Raw genomic sequence first — 22886 nt, forward strand, 5'->3', positions numbered from 1 at the left:
AATATTAAAGGTAGTGTCTGGCCAAAGCCAGACATTGAAATATCACTTATGTATTGCAAATGCCTTGAGATAAAGGCCAACATTCATCAGCTTTTCTAATTAAATGTTGTATGTCTGTGCTAGCTATTAGTGCTTTAGCAGATTTCAGCATTTAAATCTCTTTGTTTCTCTACAGTTTTCAGTCTTTTTCCATTAAGAAACCATTTTAACTTGTTTTTCCTCAGGTATAGTATTGCAATGTCCCATGTAATCACTAATATATTGATTTTAACATTTACAATTTGATCAATTTTTTGTTGAGAAAAAAATATTCAGGTAAGAAATAAATCGATTTCATGTAATACACATGAATTTATCCATTAAAAAATTATTGTCTAATACTCTTCGTATTATAAAATGGGAATGTTAAGCAGAATCTAGTTTATGTACTAAAAAGGACAACCTGACCTATAATGTGTTTGAAAGTAAACAGAAAACTATCATGTTACATGAAGTTCATGCTTATGCCTAACTGGAGTTGCACACAGTAACCACAAATGACTATTTTTGGGCACTGATGAATATAAACTGTGAACATAAGGTTTCAGTTTACTACTTTCCAGCTTTGTAAATAATTTAATGGAACTGCAGAGTTTTTAGAATTGCTCAATTCTGCATTATGTGATTTGCAGAAACAGTGATCTACATTAGTTAGTAGGTATGAGTAATGTCATAGAAATTTACAGCATAGAAGTAGACCAATTAGCTCATTATGTTTATATGCTTACTTTTTGAAAGAGCTATCCAAGTACCTTCGGCACCCTGCTCTTTCCACATTACTTTAAAAATGTTTACTGTTCACCCTTTCAGGCAGTGCAGCCCAGATCATAATAGCTTGCTACATGAAAAAAAACCCTTATCTATTTGCTGGCACTTTTGCCAATAATTTTAAATTAGTGTCTTACCTGACACAGTTGCCCATGAATATTGTTTCTCCTTCTCTACTCTGACAAATGCCTTCACAACTTTGAATACTTGTACCAAATTTCGTTAACAGCTCTAAGAACGATGATCCCAGCTTTGCTAATCTATCCAAATGACTGATGTTTCTCATACATTAAGGTAAGTATATTTTAGTCCAACTTGATAATTGATGTATAAAATTGGCATATCAAACCAGAACAATCTAATTAAATGAATGTTCAAACCTGCTTTGGTAAACATTTTTATGAGGGTTTCTTTCATTTGTTACAGTTGACAAGTTAATAATATCTACCCTGCAAGATACTCAAATGTAGACTTGTAAAGAAAAAAAATACTCAGCAAACTTGATTATAATTTGAATGAAACACACTTAGAATTAAAATATTAGAATGGAAGTGTACAGTTTTGATGAATTTTGTTGTTTTGGCCAACTTTGATATGGCAAAAATATGATGAGGGTCTGATCTTGTTGGAATACGATATCCCATGGTATATACCATTAATAAGACTTTGCCCGGCATCTTCAGCTCAAGGCATTTTTGCACTATAATTTATTGGAAGTGCAAGCTGACAGTGGTGTGGTGAGGGCAACAGAGATGTTTGTGAACAATGGGACAAAAGTTTTTATCAAACGTGTGTTTCCATTTTTAATATGGCATGAAGAACCACATTGTCTGAAGTTGTAAAATGTATTCTTATAGAAATAAGGATTTAACTTTTATTAAAACGTCTATAAAAGGATGACACATGTATGTTTCGGTGTTGTTTCTTTTGGTTAACTGTTGAAGCAGTTAAGTGTGTTTCACCAACCTCCCCCATGCTCCCAACCTCATCATTTACTGTTATTTCCTGTGCCAATGGCATGTTGACATCGGAAACAGGTTCAGATCAGTTAACTTGAAACCACTATAAAAAAGGGGCACTTTGAGGCTTTCAGCTCTATACTTTGCTAATGCTTCAGCAGGTCTCTACTTCTGCAAACAAGCTGCACAAGTTCAAACCCTTGAGTACACCATTGTCACTTGTGTGGATGAACACAATAAAAAAGCTGAACCCCTTCTTTTGACGACTTATCATTGTTATTTCGAAGTCAGAGCAAATTTGCATCAACCAGAACCGAAATGTCCACTGAAGCTGGAGTCACCGAGCAGGACGGCCATACATTCTCTGAGGATCCTTTCTATTTGGGGTATGAAGATTATGTAGATGACACAGATGGAAGAATCTGTCCTTCTCAGAATTTACATTTCCTAAACATCGCTATCTCAATTCTCTACTACCTGATCTTCATCGTTGGGTCATTGGGAAACATATTTGTCATCTTAGTAATGATCTGCAAAGAGAGGAGGAGGAAGAGACTGGTGGATACTTTTGTGATTAACTTGGCCTTTGCCGATCTAATCTTTGTCTTCACCTTGCCATTCTGGGCAGCATCAGCCAGTAGCAATCATCAGTGGAACTTCGGCAGTGTCTTCTGCAAGATCAGCAGCTACATTGTGGCTGTCAACAGGTACTCCAGCATCTTCTTCCTCACCTGTATGAGCATTGACCGATATCTAGCCATTGTGAAGCTACGGGACTTCAAGCACATCAGAACCCAGAAATACGCCGTGACCATCAGTGTCATGATCTGGCTCTCTTCTCTGCTTCTGGCCATACCTTCTGCCTACTTTCGAAAACCTGACCAGCTGAACGTGACCCAGTGCAGAGAGGACACGGATTCCCCCTTCCTCCAAGTGTTCAATCTGACTGCTGTCAGCCTGACCTTTGTCCTGCCTGTTATCATTATTCTGTTCTGCTACTGCTCCATCCTAGCCAAGCTGCGGAATCATTACGGCCACAGCATGAAAGCCATCCAGAGGCGGGAAAACTCCCTAAAAATCGTCTTCGCCATCGTGTCGGCTTTTGTTTTGTCCTGGTTGCCCTTTAACGTGTTCAAAACGATCGCCCTGTCTTTGCAATTCCGCAACGTCAACCTCTCCTGTTGGACAGGAGTGAGCCGAGGTTTGGCTATTGCTTCGTGTATTGCTTTCGTTAATAGCTGCGTGAACCCGATCATTTACGCGTTTTTAGACCGGAATTTCAGGCAGAGAACTGGCTGGCTGACTTCTTATGTTTTTGCCGGTCTGGGCAAAAGAAACAGCAGCTTCGGGTCTGGGTCAACACCTTCCGAAAGCAGCACCGTGGTTCGAATACAAAGTCTTCTGTCGTACCAGTGAATGCTATCTTAACATAGAGAAATCTGTTGACAAAAGGTGCCAGACAGGCTGCTATTGCTGATTAAATCTGTCTACAGCTAAAACGTGAAGGGATCTTCTTCAAAAATAGACTTTTGCAGGCTTCTCAATACGAATGTATTTGAAAATTGGGTGAGGTTGAGCACAAGTCTTTTCCACACAAAGAGCAAATCTGTTGCTTTGAAATTTTAACTTGTGTTTGTACCTTAACCGAGTGTCTGATGGCTAGATTAGTTTGCTCTGTAGTCATTGAAAGAACAACGCATATTATGTAAACATCGCTTTTCGTGTTTTGTATCGAACTAAATAAACCTTGAATCAAACTTGTTTTTTTTCTCGGTTCTTGTTCTCTGCTCTCATTGCAAATTTGAAACTGAAAGTTTTAAAAAGTAAACGAAACAGATTGCTTCTCAGAGGAAACCAGTAAAAAACACGGAGCAATTCAGCTACAAACGTGTATTTTAGATTAGATTCTCTACAGTGTGGAAACAGGCCTTCGGCAATTTAGCATGGCCAGTTCACCTGAACCACACATCTTTGGACTGTGGGAGGAAAACCACGCAGACACCAGACACAGGGAGGATTTGTAAACTCCACACAGGCAGTTACCGGAGGCTGGAATCCACCTTGGTGCTGTGAGGTAGTAGTGCTAACCACTTAGCCACCATGCCGCCCATGAATCACTATGTGGCCAACGGCCAACGGCCACAAACGTGGATTTAACAATATACTCATTGAAACATGTTCACTTATCAAACTATTCAAGTGCAAACTCAGTGTAAGGATTTATGTCAATGCCCAGTTCAGTATTATTAATATTGAAGTTCAAACACAGTATGGTATGCTGGAGAGGTAGTTTTGGTCAAAGTAAGTTAACAATGCTAAGAAATAATCAGGGTAATGAAAAACAATGATTAGCCAAAAATGTTAATACTTTTGTGGAGCATGCAAGTAAATTTTGTAGATTTACAAATAATGCCGGACCTTAGATAACTGCTAAATTGACAAATACTACTAAATACCTCATTCATGCTGATTTTCCCATTTGTCATGCCTAAACACATTTTTATATTTAAAATTTCTGATCATTAAGTTGGCAATGCTGGAGTCTGAAGTTTCATCGTTGCTAATATTTAATCCAAGGAACAATGGGAGACATTTCTGGAGTAACACCACATTTATCCTGTTTAGATTTACTTCTGAAACATAACTCTCTTGGTGAAACAGTGCTGCTTTCCCCAGTTTTTTTTCTTGTTTGCCATTTTTGTAGTGTAAGACTGCCAAGATTTGTAGCCATTCATGCTGAATTTTAGTGAGCTTTGCGATTTGTGCAAACATTTAACATAGACCCAACAGTGATTAACATTTATTTTAAAAGGATCAATCCTGCCAGCAATCACAGATATATTTTTCCCTTGTACACATGCACACAAACATCTTCAACAAGAATGATAATAAGTTCATAAAGGAGTAGAATTAGGCCATTCTGCCCATCGAGTCTGCTCAGCCATTCCACCATTGCTGATATCCTCCTCATTCCCATTTTCTTACCTTCTCCTCATAACCCTTCAACTCATTACCAATTAAAAATCTAACTAATCACGAACTGATTGCAAAATATTTGAGCTTGTTCAGAATGAAACAAAACCCAGCAAATTAAAAGCAGAATCATGTGTAATTAGAGCAATACTTCACGGGTGGATTTTAATCTAGATAAATTAAAATTAATAATAGGGCAGCAATGAACCAATCAAGCAGTATGCATGAGAAGGAACAGTTGTACCGTTCGCTAGTCAGGAAAGAGATGGGGGAATGTTAAGAATCAATTATAAACAAGTGCTAAGCTGCTCTTAAAAAAGACACATGGAGTATGAAACTGTGTTCTCACAGGACTAAAATGAAAATACTTACATTATTGTATGAAGCATATATCAGAAAATATCCGAAAGCCTGTATCCAGCTTTGATCACACTGCTACTTCAAGCCAATTCTGGCCTTTTGAATTATATAGAAGATATAAAAATAATTTAAGTTATCTAAAATCAACCCCAGAAACAATGTTGGGACAACCTAATTGGGGTTTTACCACTTCCTGAATTCCAACTTTCCACAAGTATAAGATTTATGTGTGTTGTGTCACTTATGGCCCTCACTTGATTTTCTCTGGCAGCTTCCTGTTTAACCAGATTTGCTCACAATATCCACAATGCATAAGTTTTACTTTAACCTACTCCCAACCTAATATATTAGTAAATGATACTTGAACCTTATTTAGTTCACAATCTCTTGAAATGTCTTTACTTTGTACATGTGATACGCACCTTCATTGAATTTTATGAGTTATATATTGTCACATTTATCTAGAAAGTTAGTGAAAGATGTTTTGTCACCATAAGCCAGTGCTAGATTGAGTTACAAAAGAAAAATAAATTATGTCACTAGAGTTAATCTTCTGTACAAGGGGCCTTCAAACACAGCTCCAGGGCATCTGCAAGGTGTCCTGGGCCTCAAGGATTCCCTGCTCTGGGTACAGCAACAATAACACTGCCAAGAGTCCATGCTTCAGGTAGACTGCAACCACGTGTTCCTGTTCTGGGTATCACTACTACTGCAGCCAACGCCCCATGACATCAGAAAATGAAGAAAAGAGAAAAGGAAAAAAAAGACAAAATAGGAGAGAGAGAGTGAGAAAGAGAGAGAGAGAGATGGAGAGCTGCCCTGGAGCAGATGGACTCAGCAACCTGAACACTACCTACCATATGCCATTGCTTCCATCTTGAAGTTTGTATTTAATATATTTTCTTAGAAATTTACTTCTGTGGTTGAGCACACCATTTGATGAACTTCAGCTCACAAAACACTCCACGAGTTCAAAAGAAATATATTTTAAAAATCTAATTCTTGAGTATTAATCATGATTGCAAAGGTAAACGTCTATCTCTGAAAACAATGATGGACCAGTCTTCTGTGTTCAGAACTAAGAACAGAGTATAGATTGCAGTTGCATTAAGTCCACAAAATCTTTGCTCAGAAAAGCACACCATTGTCTATGTGAAGGTATGAGGTGATAATTATCCTCTTAATTAAATATTTATTGCTACTTAATTATATTGGGGCATCAACTGGAGATTCACCTCTGTTTATAATTTTGTTAAAACATCACACAATACCAGGTTATAATCAAACAGGCTTACTTGGAAGTACAAGCTTTCAGAGCGCGGCTACTTCGTCAGGTAGCTAGTAGAATAGTATCACAGGACACAGAATTTATAGCAAAAGATCATACAACTGATGCAATATATTGAACAAACCTAGATTGCTGTTAAGTCATTCATCTTTTAGAATGTTGCACTTTAGAATTAATCAAAACCTACAACCTGCAACTATCAACTCCTCTTACTCCCAGGACTGAAGAATGCGTTACAAAATGGCTCCTGATCTCGCTGACATCTGAAATCACTGACACGCACAAATCCCTAAATCACTTCCCGGACATATCTGGCTTCTTCACATCACCTGGTCCTTACTTCTCAAACTTCCCTAAATTTACGATGTTGTTGCAAGAGGATATGGCTCAGGCTGACCATGAAAGGCAAATTATACCAAATGGGTCAATCTTACATTTAAGCACCTCATGTGCTCTGAAGAGAGGGTCTAGAGCTCATGTTGAGGCATTTGCTTTGGCAGCACTGACGGCAGAAATTTAGGAGGAGACAGTGAAGACTGCAGATGCTGGAGCTCAGAGTGGAGAGTGTGGTGTTGGAAAAACATAGCAGGTCAGGCAGCATCCGAGGAGCAAGACAGTCAATATTTCAGGCATGAGCCCTTCATCCTGATGAAGGGCTCTTGCCCGAAATGTCGATTCTCCTACTACTCCGATGCTTCCTGACCTGCTGTGCTTTTCCAGCACCACACTCTTGGCAGTAATTTACTGTTTGATCTACACTGCAGTCTGAAATTCTTGGGAAACCAAACACAAAAGATGTCTTTTTTTTTCATTTCAATGGAATAATATTCTTAGTTGCAGCTGCCTTTTGTTACAGATCTAGCATGACAGCAAGGAACCAAAGTACAAAGGATATGGCGATATGAGGGAAGAACAGAAAATGAATGACAACCTTGTGAAGTCTGATGATGAGGATGATGAAGAAAATGAAGAGGTGAAATCTGACATACACCTATCTTTTATTTTTTTGCAGAGACCTCTAGCCCAGTGCTCTACCTTCTCTGACAAACCCCCATTCCACCCACAAATCACATGCTTCTTTACACCTGTGCATCAGCTCAGCTACTTTCAGTAAGGGAAATTCAATATTTTTAGTGAAAACATGTTACCATCTCATTTATAAATTGTAAGAGAACACGAGGAGTAGGAAATAGATAAGAAAATCCTAGACCACAGGTTGGCATGACAACAGATATGAATGTTCCAACAAAGTACAGAACAGCCTCAACAATGGGCACAGCCGAAGTAAGCAAACTGGACACCAGAGCAGAAGGTATAGTTTTCTTTAAACAAAAAGCATGACATAACACTACACAGGGGCTGACGGGATGGTCCATTGGATCTCCCTGATCATGGTGAAACAAAATGATGTAGAAGTGTTATGGCATAGGAGGGCCATTCAGTGCCTGTAACAGCTATCCAAAGAGCAGTACGAATCTCTTGCTTTTATTTCATACTCTTGTTCTATTCAGGCTTAGCCCTCCGAAATGCCTCAAGTGAACCTACTTCCACTACACTTCCAGACTGTGTATCTCGACCTGAACTTCTCGCATTACATTTGCTTCATTTGAAAATTACTTTGAATCTGAGACGTCTTGTTCTCAATCCCTTTGTTAGTATGCTCCATCTACTTTATCTATGCTTCTTATGATTGCATAAACATCTATTAGATCTCCCCTAAACCTCCTTCTCTCCAAAAACAGTCTCAACCCCTCCAACCTATTCTCATAACTGAACTTTCTCAATCCTAGAACTACTTCTAAATCTCTTCTGCATTCTCTACAATCTTCTTATGATGTGGCACCCAGAACATATTCCAGTTGAGACGTAGCAAGTACCTTGTACAAATTCAGCATAACTTCCCTGCTCTCATACTCAGATGCTAGATTTCCATCCAGTGTGGGCAGATGAGCCCGGAAAATGTGTTGTTAGTAATGTTGGCATCCATTCTTTATGATAATTAAGATCTACAAACTCTGGCACAAGTGGTAGTGGAAGGCATCAGTAGACAGTTACATCTTTATGGTAACTGACTGCTTCATTTTCATACGTCAGATTAGATTACTTACAGTGTGGAAACAGGCCCTTTGGCCCAACAAGTCCACATCGACCCGCCGAAGCGAAACCCACCCATTCCCCTACATTTACCCCTTTACCTAACACTACGGGCAATTTAGCATGGCCAATTCACCTAACCTGCACATCTTTGGACTGTGGGAGGAAACCGGAGCACCCGGAGGAAACCCACGCAGACACGGGGAGAATGTGCAAACTCCACACAGTCAGTTGCCTGAGGCGGGAATTGAACCCGGGTCTCTGGCGCTGTGAGGCAGCAGTGCTAACCACTGTGCCACCGTGCCACCCATCAGGAAATGATATGTAATGAAACTAATGTTCTATGTTTTAAACCAAGTAGTAAGTAATTAAAAACTTTCTATTGCCATATTTGGTAATTGCTGTGAACACAATTAGTTCCAAAGCTTGTCATGTGAACATTGCGGTTCTGATGAATTTACTCATAAGAAATTTCAGCCTATAATTTTTCTTTAAAATACCTACTGCAACATTTCCTTTTATTTTCTGCGTTATTCATATTTCCAATTATATTTTCGTAAGATAAATTATGGAAATTGATTTATGCAGATGAACTGCCACAGCAAATTGGCAGAAGCAGTTCATAGAGTAATTGAGTTGTACAGAAAACAAACCCTTCGGTGTAACTTGTCCATGCTGACCAGCTATCCTAACCCAAACTAATCCCACCTGCCAGCACTCAGCCCATATCCCTCCTTCCTATTCATATACCCTTTTAAATGTTGCAATTGTACCAGCCTCCACCACTTCTTTGGTAGCTCATTCCATACACACACCACCCTCTGCATGAAAAAGTTGCCCCTTAGGTCTCTTTTATATCTTTCCCCTCTCACCCTAAACCTATACCCTCTAGGAAAGAGACTTTGTCTAGTTATCATATTCATGCCTCTCATGATTTTGTAAACTGCTATAATGTCACCCCCCAGCCTCCAAAGCTCCAGGGAAAACAGCCCCAGCCTATTCAACCTCTTCTTTTAGTTCTGTTCTTCCCTAGATTCTAAACCTCTTCCAGTTTACTGTTCGACGCCAGATGAGATAGCTGTAGCTTTGGTTTTGTATTTGATTCTGAGATAAGCTTCTAATCACATATCCCTACTATCACGAAGTCCGTTTTCTTCCACCCGAATAGCAATGAAGTGTCTCTGCCCTTTTCTCAGTTCATCTGCAGTTGAAGCCATCATCCATGCCTTTGACACCACTGCGCACTCCTGCCCAGTCTTTTATTTTTCACCTTTCCTAAATTTAAACTCATTCAAGATCTCTGTCTGTATTTAACTCATGACACACCTTCTTCAGCTAGTTCCCTTGTGTTTGTTAATCCACATTGGCACCCAGTCTGATAACAGCTCCATTTTAAAGTCTCAGCCCCAAATTAAAATTCCACCATAGCCTTGCCCCTGCATACCTCTGTAGCTTCTGCCATTCCTGATGAAGGTTCCTTATGCCCGTAACATTGATTGTCCTGCTCCTCAGTTGCCACCTGACCTGCTGTGCTTTTCCAGCACCACAATTTTCAACTCAGCTTCTACCAATCCAACAATCGTCCTAGGTCTTTGTGTTCCTTTAACTCTAATGTGCACAAGACAGTATTCAATTATTCTACAATTGGCTTTATTCAGATTCCTTGGATGAAATTTTGTTTCTGAGACTAATTAATAAAAGCAAAACATTCTTTTTCCCAGAAACATCTAGTTTTATGGCATAATTCATATTCTTCTTCACTCTTCAGATATGCATGTTGGGATAAAATGTCAAATTTTATGTGTCAGCAGACAAGGCACCTGCCCCTGCTCAGATCTTCCAGGATTCAACATCCAGGTGCCTTACTTAAAAGACACCTGGGCAACATTTCACTCTCTGCAACCCAATAATATTACTTAACCTCTGCTTATCATCTCAACCACCCTTGGAAAAGTCAGAGATCAAGCATAAAAGTGGCACAGTACCTTAGTGACATCTCTACAGAGTCTCTCCTGAAGGTTCTCCAAGAGAGAAGGGTGACAGTAGGAGGTCATCCCTGACAAAGGCAAACTGAACAAAGGTGGCTGTGGAGATCAGTGTCTCCTGGGCAGTGCAAGGAAACCTGGGACAAGTGCCATAAGAAGTTAAAAAAATTTACTGTGCTCCACCTGGGTATGGACCACGATATAATCAACACTCATATCCTCAGAGTGTGGGTTAGCATTATAAAGATTGTGATTTCAGAGGACAGTTACCCTCAAGATTGGTTGTTCGGCATCTTCACCTAATGCTTCAAGTGCAATCAATGTCTGCTACATCATTTCAAATACTGATGGAGCATTACTTACAGCACAGTGCTTCTGCCTCTTACATATCTGCAAGGGTTAACAGTTAAACCATAAAAGAAGCCTCAATACTCAGCAACTCATGGACCATCAGCTCATTGATCTTTCATCACAACCTGATAACTTTGCACCAAAGGCTTACATGGGACAAGGAGTTGGCCACATTAGGCTTTTGGATGAGCATCTCATAGGCATCTCAGACACACTACTTAAATAATGCTTTATTAGTTTTCATCAATTATGGTTTCGCAATGACACTGAAGTACCTTTCATTCAGAACCCTTTGACACACACCTTCTCCAAGACCACATTCTTTATACTCAAATGAGAAGGACACGAGTTTGATCCACCTCTATTTCTTCACCTTAAGGGCATTGTAGGTCTACCTACAGCAGGTGAATTCACCAGCTCAAGAAGACAGTTCACCATCACTTTCTCAAGGGCAGTTAGGGAAGAGAAAGAAATATTGGCCAGCCAGCGATGCACAAGTCCCAGAAAGGAATAAAAAGAATTACAGCTGTAGGGATTCATATCTCTATCTTTGTCTATCAATGCATGCAGTGCTCATGTATCCACAATAGTGTCTTTCACTATTTCTCTACTTTTGCAGGAGAGGAATTACACAATGAGAGAAACCATGCTCAGAGGTAATGCCTGACATACTGCTCCTGACCTCCTTTGTGAGGCAGGTCACTGAGCTGGCCTGACAGCAAGAAGAAGTGCCTTTGCTGAAAGAGAGGTTTGCATATCTACTGCCATGAAGTGAAGATGATTCCAAACTGCTGTGAACAGCAACACATGAAGCATTAATATTGAGCAAGGATGGCAACATATCATTATGTTTTTATCAATGCAGCCTCTAAATCGCACTCTCAGATCAAAACAAAAAGCCCCAGCATTGCTACCAACCCCTCGAACCACATCTATTAGGAACAACACTGGAAGATATAACATCAAGGATTTCATATACATTCATCACCAGTGCAGGGACATTCTCCTTAGTAAGTTAACAATCTAGTGTAGGCTTGGAGTCACATTCTGGTGAGCAGAGCACTGACAGTCACACAGCTAGAGAAGATAAAAACCCATCCAAGCTCTCTGGCACTCGAAAGACTGTTGAAGCACATGGCCCCTTCTAAAGTCAGTCCAGATGATGAATTCCTGGACTTGGCCATTAATGACCTTACAGAGATGCAGACATAAGCAAAGCAGAGCGACCAAACACCATGCGCAAACTGACTGGAGTGAAGGAAAGAGAAGTCTGTCACGTTCATTGTAAGTCATAGCTCTGGGATGTGAGTTCATGGCTGTCTCCAATGAATGCGAGAGCCAGGTCAAGTAAAAGATTTTTGGCCAAACCAAAGGAACTTTAACTCAGGCCACACATGTATTTATTCACAGTCTAGGTGAAAGGGTCCAAAGGGACCTTGAGCTCCCTCCAGGTGCCCCATTCTCCTCAAGAGTTAAGGGCGGATGGGGAGGAGGAGCAACAGCCAGACAAACAGGGATTGTCAACTCAGGTGCCCAGCCACACCAGCTTCCCTGTGCCAGGGACGCAAATGCTTCCATCAGCTCGGGCTGAGGAGGTTATACCTGCACCTGTGCTAACAAGACTGTACTGTGATGAAGTTGAAGTTTTGTTTCTGTGCATTTGGCTACATATGGTCCAAGGGCTATAAGTTGAATATTACTATGCTATAAATCATAATAACAGTATTAAGAACTTCAAAAATAGTGCAGAAGTCTGTATCTGTGCAGCAGTTGTTTGTACAATGTCTGCTTCCCTTTGTAGCTTTCCTAGCAACAATGTAAACCATAGCTAATTATCTCAACTGCTTTGGCAATGTTTGCTGGAAGGAATTACATTTACTTGTCCATTGGTGCAACATCAGCAAGAATCGTTTGAAATACTTTTATTTCTAAGATAAATAACTTGCATTGACATAATGCCATTCACATCCACAATCCTTCAGCATAGATAAATGCAGCAACCAATTCATGCAGACCCAGGTTCCAAAAACAGCAAGACATTACATGCCATACTATCATTGTAAAAGAGGCAGTGAAATTTGGGGGATACAAAACAGAAAACAATTTATGCTCTTAGTCTACTTTAGAATAAAGTGATAAAAATAATGTTGGAAGTCTGAAAATAAAAACCAGAACAACGATGGAAATACCCATCAGTTCTGCAGCAGCTGTGGAGAAAGAGTTAACATATTGACTTAGATATTACAGATCTTGATCTTTTACTGACAAATCAGTAGCAGGTGTATATTGTGCAAATAAGATTTATTTGATCATTACACTGCATAAAATGTTGAACTATTGAAATGATTATAGGAAACTGAAGTATTTTGGACAAAAAAATAACTTGATTCATCCTATAAGTTCAGAAGGTCACTGTGGTGTGCATGTAGCTTTGGAAAACCACAAAAACTGAAATGACTAATCTTCACCTTGAGGCAGTGTGAATCAAGGTCTGAGATTTGAAAGAAACAATCTACAATGATTGTTACATAACACATTTTAAAATAACTTTGCAAAAAGTAATGGGTGAAGGAGATGGGAAAAATATCTTGACAACATTATGCAAAGAATCAATTCATTGAAAGACAGGTCTTGATTCTTTGTCTACTGCTGCTTCAGCCTTAGTTTTTTGTCAGTGGGTAGTTTGCCTTCCACTCTCAAGGGCAGGGCAACAATGCAGGTTTCAACCTCAACTAGAACAGAATTCAAGCTCACACTATTGGCATTTACGCTGGCCTCACAATAACAGGCCAACCATCTGAGCTAACCAGCCACATGAGGAATATTGAACTTCAATGCAATTGTCAGAAATGATAAAATAATTGTTAAATAAAACAATTTTGAAGGTAGGCACTAAAATCATTTTCAGCTGCCAGAGATGTTAGATATGCAAATTCACCCACCTCCACAATTGGTATTTCAGAAACTCTCCAATGAGTCGAACCTCGTGTATTAAGGTTAGTGATATCTGCTGTGATTTTTCTATGAATAAAATCATTCAAACCTTTCGAATCATAATTAGTACTATTAAGAAAAAAAGTGGGGAAATCGGTCTGTAACAACAGCATGAAAACAGCATGCGGCAAACTGGCAATTGATCTTCTTCCTGCCTGAACCTGTTTCCGTTGAAGTAGCCTAGTTTCCAAAGTTTAAAATTTAAAATCCTGACAGTAAACCAAATCAATGTAAATAAATAGTAGTGCAATGGCTACCATTTCACTGAGTTACTTCATGTTGTTGGACTTACTTCACCCAAGAAAATGCATAATCCCTTAATTCTATGAGAAATAGATTCCCTTCAATGCAAATAAATTGGAAGGTCTTCAGTGGGGAGAGATCGGCCACATCTCGTCACTTCAGAAATTAAGCTTTTGGGCAGAATGCCAATAAGTGATATTCCTGACCTGCTGCAATCAAGGCCCTAAATTGTCAATTAATGAATTGTTGTGGTGTGGGAAGGCGGGATTCCCTGGATCTGCACTTGTTTTAGTATATGCAGGGACTCAGGGTAGGGAAGGGCATGTCTTTGCCACCCATACACCACCTTGCTTCTGACACCCTTGCCACCCTCTCCCAATGTCACCCATATCCTACCAAACAACAACACTAACCTGTCTTGACAAGACATGTCGGTGAATCTCAAACTGGATGTCTGGTCAAAGTTGTCTTTGCAACAGCCATGGCCTCGGCCACAATGCTGATTGGCCAGCAGCTCCAGGTTGGCAAGTCTTCCTCACCCAGATTCATAATTTTGGCAGAAAACTTGCCAGCAACCAACTAGCTGACTGATTGACCTTAGTCTGACCAGAGTGGGCTGTGTGTTTCTCCCATTAACCCTTCCTGCTTTCAGAACAAGTCTGAGAGCAGGAAGATCTTTGCCATTGAAACTGCATGCCTCAGAAAAATATATCCACCAATAGATCACATTCTGCTACTGGAGATGTTTCACAGTTGTCTTTTGCTTACATAATCCAGCTTTTTGAGAAATATTGTGAATGTTTGATAGTATAGTCCTTAAACATTGCTAAAAGGAGATTAGAATTTGAAGCTTTTTCGTCTTGCACTCATCAGAACTAAGACACAAAAAATAGATTTATAAAAAGAGACACCATTTTACACAAGATGAGAAGAGGGTGCTGATTGGGTGGGCCATCATTGGCATGGAGATAAGCAAGAACAGTTAACTGCTCATCTTAATTCTCTGACCAGGAAGGTAGATTCTGATTGGTCAGGGCTTGTGTAAAAGTTGCAGTCGAGTTTAGCTGTCTGCATGGTTCCTTGTTTTAGAAAAGAAAATGCAATATATAAGACCAAATCCTTTTTGCCTACATGTGTAAATGCATCATACAGCTGGCACACCCAAAGAACTTAAATTGTTTTCTGGCATAACTCTTAGCACTGTGGATTATTTAATAAATGATTTCTAATAGCAGAATCACATCTAATGGTGGATGTACTTTTATGATGCTTGCAAACATGGGCAGGTAGAGCATAGTGGCATTCTACCCACTGTGAATACTCAAGGGGATGTGTTGTTTGATATAGTCTTCCAATCATTGGAATAGAAGATCTATATACCTGGCATCACACCATCACTGGTCAGCAGTGTACTGAGTGCTGGTGTATGCAGATGCAAAACATGGATCTTACAAAGGAGGAGAGGAACAAGGTAGCTTTGAAATGTAGGTTTGAAGGAGAATGGAAATGCCTTGGACAGAAATAAAATCAAATGGATGAAATGCTGTGGAGGGTGAAATTTGTTGAATATACTTAGGAAAGGGAGAAAAACTGGGTAGGACACATTTTCAGAGAAGACACATTTGTAAAAGATATTAGGAAGAATCAAGGTTAAAAAAAAAGTGAGCTTAAGACTTTACAGATGTTCTTGGCAACAATTAATTCCATTTTGTTTAAATTATGGGCTCAAGGATTGCCAATAAAAGACAGAACTGCAAATGTGTAATGTGTGACTACTTCACAGTTGCATTCACAAGCTTTTTTCATACTCTGAAATGTCATTGCTGTACAAATGCTTATGGTCTGAGAAATACATACTCATATTTTTTCTGTTGGTGAAAATCTAGGACTGTAATTGTCATTCAGATCAAAATCATCCCTGCAAATTTTGATGTATCACACAGAGTTCTTCATATATGTACGAATTACAAAATAAGTCTATTTCAGTCAGTTACAGCAAGGAACAAGAAAAGCTGTAACACAGGAGTAATGACTGGTTGTTAACTCTTCTCCCTTAAGGATGAAAATTCTCTTAAATATTGATTTGATAACAAATTTTGCTTTTTGGTTTCTGCTCTGATATTCTGTGTTAATCAAACTACCTGTTTTGCAAAGATCAAGGAAGATTCAATTTAAATCCTATCAAATATGACTATAGATTTCTCGGACCAGAAACATTTACAAGGCAATGACACTTCAGCGCTACTTTGGTGTACAACTATCCTTTTTTTCTCATTATCAGCAGGATGTTTCTGCACAGCGTTACATCACTAACTAAAATCTATTTATTTAATTGTCTTTCCGGTATCAGATCTGTTTACAGAGCTACTATTAAAAATGTGGCTTGTCGGTCTAGATTTTCTGATAGGCAGTTGGATGTTTGGCTTGAGGTGCTAAAATGAGGATCTTAGGCAATTGAACAGCACCTCTGTCATAAATCTATCACAATCTGACCATCAGACCATAAGAAATAGGAACAGGAGTAGGCCATTTGGCCCCTCAAGGCTGTTCCATCATTCAATAGGATCATGTTGATATGACATCTTCCTGCCCTTACTCCATAATTTTTCACTCCCCTGCTGATCAAGAACATATGTATCTTGACCGCAAGTATACACAAGGACGGTGCTCGCACAGCTCTCTGTGGTACAGAGTTCCAAAGACTCACAACCTCTGTTCAAAGAAATTCCCTTTTATTTCCATCTTAAATTTGCACCCTTTAATACTGAGATTACGCCCTCTGGTCCTTGACTGTCTCATATGGGGAAACATCTTCTCAGCATTTAACCTGTCCAGCCTCTTAAGAATCCTATATGTTTCAATGAGATCGCCTCTCATTCTTCTAAACACCAATTAGTCCACTCTCAACTGGTTCAGCCTTTGTTCATTAAACAATCCCTCCATACCAAGGATCACCCTGGTGAACTTTTTCTGAATAGCCTCCAATGAAATAATATCTTTTCTTAAATAAAGGGACCAAAACCGTTCTTAGCACTTCAGATGTGATCTCACCAGCTGGGAGAAAGTGAAGACTGCAGATGCTGGAGATCAGAGTCGAGAGTGTGGTGCTGGAAAAGCACAGCAGGTCAGGCAGCATCTGAGGAGCAGGAGAATCAACATTTCGGACATAAGCCCTGATGAAAGGCTTATGCCTGAAACGCCAATTCTCCTGCTCCTTGGATGCGGCCTGACCTGCTGTGCTTTTCCAGCACCACACTCTCCACTGTGGTCTCACCAGTACCTTGTATAGTTGTAAAAAGACTTTGCTACTCTTTTACTCCAACTTCAATTAACTAAGGGCCAACGTTCCATTAACTTTCCTGATTACCTGCTGCACCTATGTACTAGCTTTCTAGGTTTCATGCACAAGTAATTCCAAGACTCTTTGTGTTGTAGCTTTCTGTAGTTTTTCTCCATTTAAATAATACTGTTCTTTTGTCCTCACTTCAAAAATGAACAACTTTACATTTTTCCACATTATACTCCATTTTCCAACTCAATTAATCTATTCATATCTCTCTGTAATGTGTTCGTATCTGCTTCATAACTTTCCTTTCCATCTATTTTTGGGTTTGCTGCAAAGTCATGAATATATATTAACTATTTGATTCACTGAGCCTTGCCTGTAGTTAATGAATCAAAACTGGAGTGTGATTTAATTGTACCAGGGCTGGAAGCCAACAACCTGCATATATCATCATGAACACACGAGCAATATGTCTGTAATGGAAGGATGTGCTTTGATTTACCAGTTTATCTTATGTTTATGATCAAATTGATAAAAAGTTACTTTTTTTAAAAAAGGCAGCAGATTAAAGTTAGAGACAAAAAACTGCACACGCTGGAATCCAAGGTAGACAAACAGGAGGCTGGAAGAATACAGCAAGCCAGGCAGCATCAGGAGGGGGAGAAGTCGACATTTCGGGTGTAACCCTTCTTTAGGATTGGGGGCTGTCCAGTCCTGGAGAAGAGTGACACCTGAAATGTCAACTTCTCCCCCTCCTGATACTGCCTGGTTTGCTGTATTCTTCCAGCCTCCTGTTTGTCTACCAGCAGAAAAAGGTTGGTGAAGGCAAATCAATTTTAAATCCATCCTAAAAGCATCACAAAACGTTTTCAAATATGAATCTTTCAGGCAATCTGTTCTGTCAGTTGTAGGTAAAATGTTCCACAGAACAATTTTGAAAAGGAACGGGCGGGTTTTCTTGGTGTCCTGGTCAAACTCTATCTCCCAAACAAAAACATTAAAACCGAGGATCCAATTATTTATTTACTTACTTACTTATTTATAGTTTGAGGGAACTTGGTATATGCAAATTGGCTGGCTGATTTTATACATTACAAGAGCAAGTATATAATTTGCTGTTGAGCATTTTTAGGACATTATGATGTCATTAAAGCTGCTGTCTATTTGCAAGACTTTCTTTTAAAATAATACGAAGGTTCACCTGAAAGTTGACACAAAATGAACAATTCGGAGGCTTGTTGAAACAATTTTGACGTAACTTCACATGTTAAAGATTCCCTGAGATGGCTAAGGTGTGCCATGAGCTAAAATATTGGTTTATCCTATATTCAGTATAAGATGTTACCTTTGTAAACAAGTTGAAGCCAGTGAAAGGAACAACTTCCCAGACGCTTGATTAGGAAACTATCTGCCACTGACAATCCTGCAAGTGTCATTAAAGAGGCTTCAAGGTATTTTAGTTGACAATGCTTCAATTAAAGCACTTTAATAATGATTAATTGCTTACAATACATAACATTAATTTCAATTTCAGACACTACTTAAAAGGATACTTGTTATTTCCAGTTTATGGCTGCTGGAGCCCCACAAGGCCTCAAACATGTCAAGAGACATCAACAAATGACACTTTGGCAAGACATCACCAACATTCTCAAGTGACATTTAATCTGGAAATTCTTTGAGGATTCATTGAAAAACAACAAGTGATCTGTTAAATGCTCCGTTGTATTGTACTTATGACAGAAGTTAACAGGAGAAAGGGAGTGTTTGTCTATGAGTGCCTCACTAGTTTGAATGAGGACTAAGAAGAGAACACGAAAGCAGGCAGAGATACTTCAGCAGAGAGTGACAGGAGGGCACTTTGACATTTATCCACTCACTGCAGGACAAAGCTCCTACACCAAGACCTCCAGAGCCATCTTTGAGAACCTAGCATTTATGTGCTAGACCTGTTGTTTTCCTTAAAATGGTGTTTGGAACTAGTGAAAAAGTGTCATACTGGATTTGAAATGTTAACGTAGTTTTTCTCTCCTCAATCACTACCAGACAAGTTTCTCCAAGATTCTCTGGGTTTATTTCTTGGAATCAAGTCCTGCCACTGCCACTGCCACTGCCACTGCCACTGCCACTGCCACTGCATCATGATTTAAGATTCCAGAGTAGTATCCAGTGGAATCAGCGAGGATGCTAAACCTGACGTTTTAAAACATCTATGTTAATTAACAATTAAGAATTCCAAACAGGTGGGTCGCATTTGCACTGCATTCATTTAGTGTTCATTCCACCCTTTGACAAAAGTGAACTCTAAATATGCATTGAATTTAGCTGATTTAAAAGAAAGGTTTTCAATATGTCGCAATTAATGTTGCTTTATGTAATAAAACTATAATGGGGCCAGAATTTATTTCTGGTGATTGTTGGGTTGATGGTTGGTCGTCATGCTTGCTTTTATTAAAGTGTGAATAGCACCCTCTATAGTCAACAAATGACACATCTCTTCACAGCACTTATTGTGAACAGATGTTTCTAATTAAATGCCTTCTTCTGTTCGACCAAAATATATTGAGGTTAGAATTAAATGCTCCCTGGGTGGCATTATCCTTTATCTTGTTAGTGCCTGCACTGCTGTTTTTTGTTTAGCCAGGACTATTTTGAGTGCAATGGATAATGAGACTGTTGTGGCTATAAAAATTGCTTTATCAAAATGAGTGATCATCAAAGCAATATTTAACCAAAGTGCAGCTCACATGTTTAGCATGACATAGAACACTCCTGTCTAATATTCTCAACTGAAATTTGAAAAGATTCACATTTTAAAAGCTTTTCTTTGCTTTTCAGTAGCATGTTAGTAATTGTCTTAAAAGACTGATTTACATTTTATCTGGAATATTGATAATTTTCATCCCTTTCTAGAGTCTTCCAGTCCAGCATCTTTTCCTAATTAAACTAGCGGCTGCAAAATTTCATCATCTAAACTCCATCAAGACGTAGGTTAATGAATAACTGGATAGTTTATGTTGACCTACTGCTGATTCATGCCATCTAGAGGATATGTAGAGGAAAAATAACATTAATGTTGACCAGTTGAGAAAAATGGCAAGTTAAAGATAATGAAGGAATGGTACCATGTACACCAAAGAAAAATAGATGACACATGTAAGTAGGAAGGAAGTCGAAAGGTACCTATAAAATTTTAATATCAATTGACAGTGAACAATTGCAATGCAGAACAAAATTAATTAAGTGAAAAGAATGTTGAAGAATAGAGTCAAAATGGTAGAATTTATTTCCAAGGATGTCATGAATAAACTGTGTTGTATTCTTGATCAGGTTGCTTTTTGACTATTATGCTCAGTTCTAATCACTTTGAATAAAGGATCACATTCAATCATCAGAATATAATCATGAGACTGATCCATAAAGGGTAATTTTAACCCCCATAAGAATCGGATTTGGGTCAAATAAAAACCATCTAAAATTCTGATGCATTCTGCTTCGTACCCGCTCATATCCAGTTTTAAGCAGGTGGGTGAGGTGGGGAAGGAGAGGGGGGATACAGATAGGACGAGGTACCTTTTGTGAACTTCCGCATTCTCCAATCCTTTCACACACCGCAGCCCCCAGTCTTCCTCCAATCTCCTAAACTGAAAACCTCCCCAGTGTCTCTATAATCGTCCCTCTAACCCATTAACCATCCCAGCCTGATCCTGAATCATCAGCTGCCTTTATCTTCAATTATCTTCTTTCTGAGTGTGACCTTGTCTCCTCCCACTCTTCCAGGGATGCTGATTCCCTCCTCTCACCCAGGATGCTTAGTCCCCAGATTTTACCAAGTGTTCCTAAATTTATTTTTGCTTTACAAAGTGTTAGTGTCACTGGCTAGCCACCATTTATTTTGCATGGTTTATTGCTCTGGAAAAAGGAGTGGTGGGTCAATTTCTTGAATCTCAGCAATATATAGATATAGATACATCCACCCTGTTTTTAGGGAGGAAGTTGCAAGATTTTGATGGAATGACAGTGAAGGAACAGCTATATAGTTCCAAGTCAGGATAGTGCGTGGCCTGGGGAGGAACCTACAGGAGATAGTGTTGCCACGCAACACCCGATGTCTTCCTTCTCAGTGGTAGATATCGTAGGTTTCAGGGGTGTTGAGCATTACTGTCGTGCATCTTTCAGCTAGTATACACTATTGCAACTGTGCATTGCTGGTGGAGGGAGTGAATGTTAAATGTCGTGCACAAGGTACCCGTCAAGTAGGCTGCATTTATCTGAATTGCATTGAGATTCTTGAGTGCTGTTCGGGCTGCACTCATCCAGGCAAGTGAAGTGTATTACATCAAATTCCTGACTTGTGCCTTGTAGATAGTGAACAGGCCTTGGGGAGTCAGGAGATGAGTTACTCACCATAGAATTCTTAGTCCCTGTCTTGCTCACAGTAAAGTATACAAATGAAAATAAAATATTGCATTGCTGCAAATGTGAAAAAGTAACTGAAAGCGCTGGATTCAGTAAGTCTGAGCATTTGTGAAGTGACAAACAGGGTTAGCATTTCAAGTCCAGTTTGACTCTTGTTCAGAACACCAAACATTAACATTGTATTTATAGATTGATCCAGTTAAGATTCTGGTCAATGGAAATCACCAGGACATTCATGTGGAAGATTCAATGATGGTAATGCCATTGAATGTCAATGGGTGATAGTTAGATTCTTTCTTGTTGGAAGTGATCACTGTCTGGCACTACTTTGGCATCAACGTTACTTGTTGCTTGTCAGCCAAAGCCTGAATGTTCTGCAGGTCTGACTGCATATGGACACAGACTGTTTAGTACCTGACGAGTCACAAATGATGCTGTTCATTGTGCAATCATCAGCGGACATCCCTATCCATGATGATAGAGGCAAGGTCATTGATGAAGCAGCTGAAGATGAATGAATACAGTTTTCACATACAGTGGTCAGTTTATGGATTTGAATTTTAGTTTGCCTGTGAACAAATGTGGCTGTTATTGAAGAACGTAATTGGATGCTGACTTGGGAGAAAGTGGGGATTGCAGATGCTGGAGATCAAGAGTCAAGAGTGTGGTGCTGGAAAAGCACAGCAGGTCAAGCAACATCCGAGGAGCAGGAGAATCGATGTTTCGGGCAAAAGCCTTCATCAGGAATGAGGCTGTGAGCTAAAGGAGTGATGAGATAAATGGGAGGAGAATGGGGGTGTGGCTGGGGGGTGGGGAGTAGGTAGCTGAGAGTGTGATAGGTAAATGGAAGTGGGGCAATGGTGATAGGTCGGAGGGGAGGGTGGAGCGGATAGCCGGGAAGGAAGATGGACAAGTCGGACAGGTCATGAGGGCAGTGGCGGGTTAGAAGGTTGGGACTGGGATAAGATGGGGAGGAAGGGAAATGAGGAAACTAGTGAAATCCACAGTGATGCCCATGGGGTTGGAGGGTCCTGTGGTGGAAGATGAGGCATTCTTCCTGCAGGCATTGGGTGGTTAGGGAGTGGTGATGGAGGAGGCCCAGGACTTGCATGTCCTTGGCACATTGA

The 22886-nt window shown here is 39.6% G+C and overlaps 1 protein-coding gene and 1 long non-coding RNA gene across 2 annotated transcripts in view; one reads left to right on the plus strand and one right to left on the minus strand.

The window, feature by feature from the left end:
- The window catches only part of LOC132828284 (uncharacterized), an 83075-nt gene that overhangs the window by 51083 nt on the left and 9106 nt on the right, over window positions 1-22886 (minus strand). The gene's annotated exons all lie outside the window — the stretch shown is intronic.
- gpr25 (G protein-coupled receptor 25) lies at window positions 1938-3430 on the plus strand. Its single transcript, XM_060845195.1, has one exon. The coding sequence runs from the start codon at window positions 2085-2087 to the stop codon at window positions 3180-3182; it is 1098 nt and encodes a 365-aa protein (XP_060701178.1). The 5' UTR covers window positions 1938-2084; the 3' UTR covers window positions 3183-3430.

The sequence above is a fragment of the Hemiscyllium ocellatum genome, chromosome 26 (genome assembly GCF_020745735.1).
Source record: "Hemiscyllium ocellatum isolate sHemOce1 chromosome 26, sHemOce1.pat.X.cur, whole genome shotgun sequence".
Classification (NCBI taxonomy): domain Eukaryota; kingdom Metazoa; phylum Chordata; class Chondrichthyes; order Orectolobiformes; family Hemiscylliidae; genus Hemiscyllium; species Hemiscyllium ocellatum.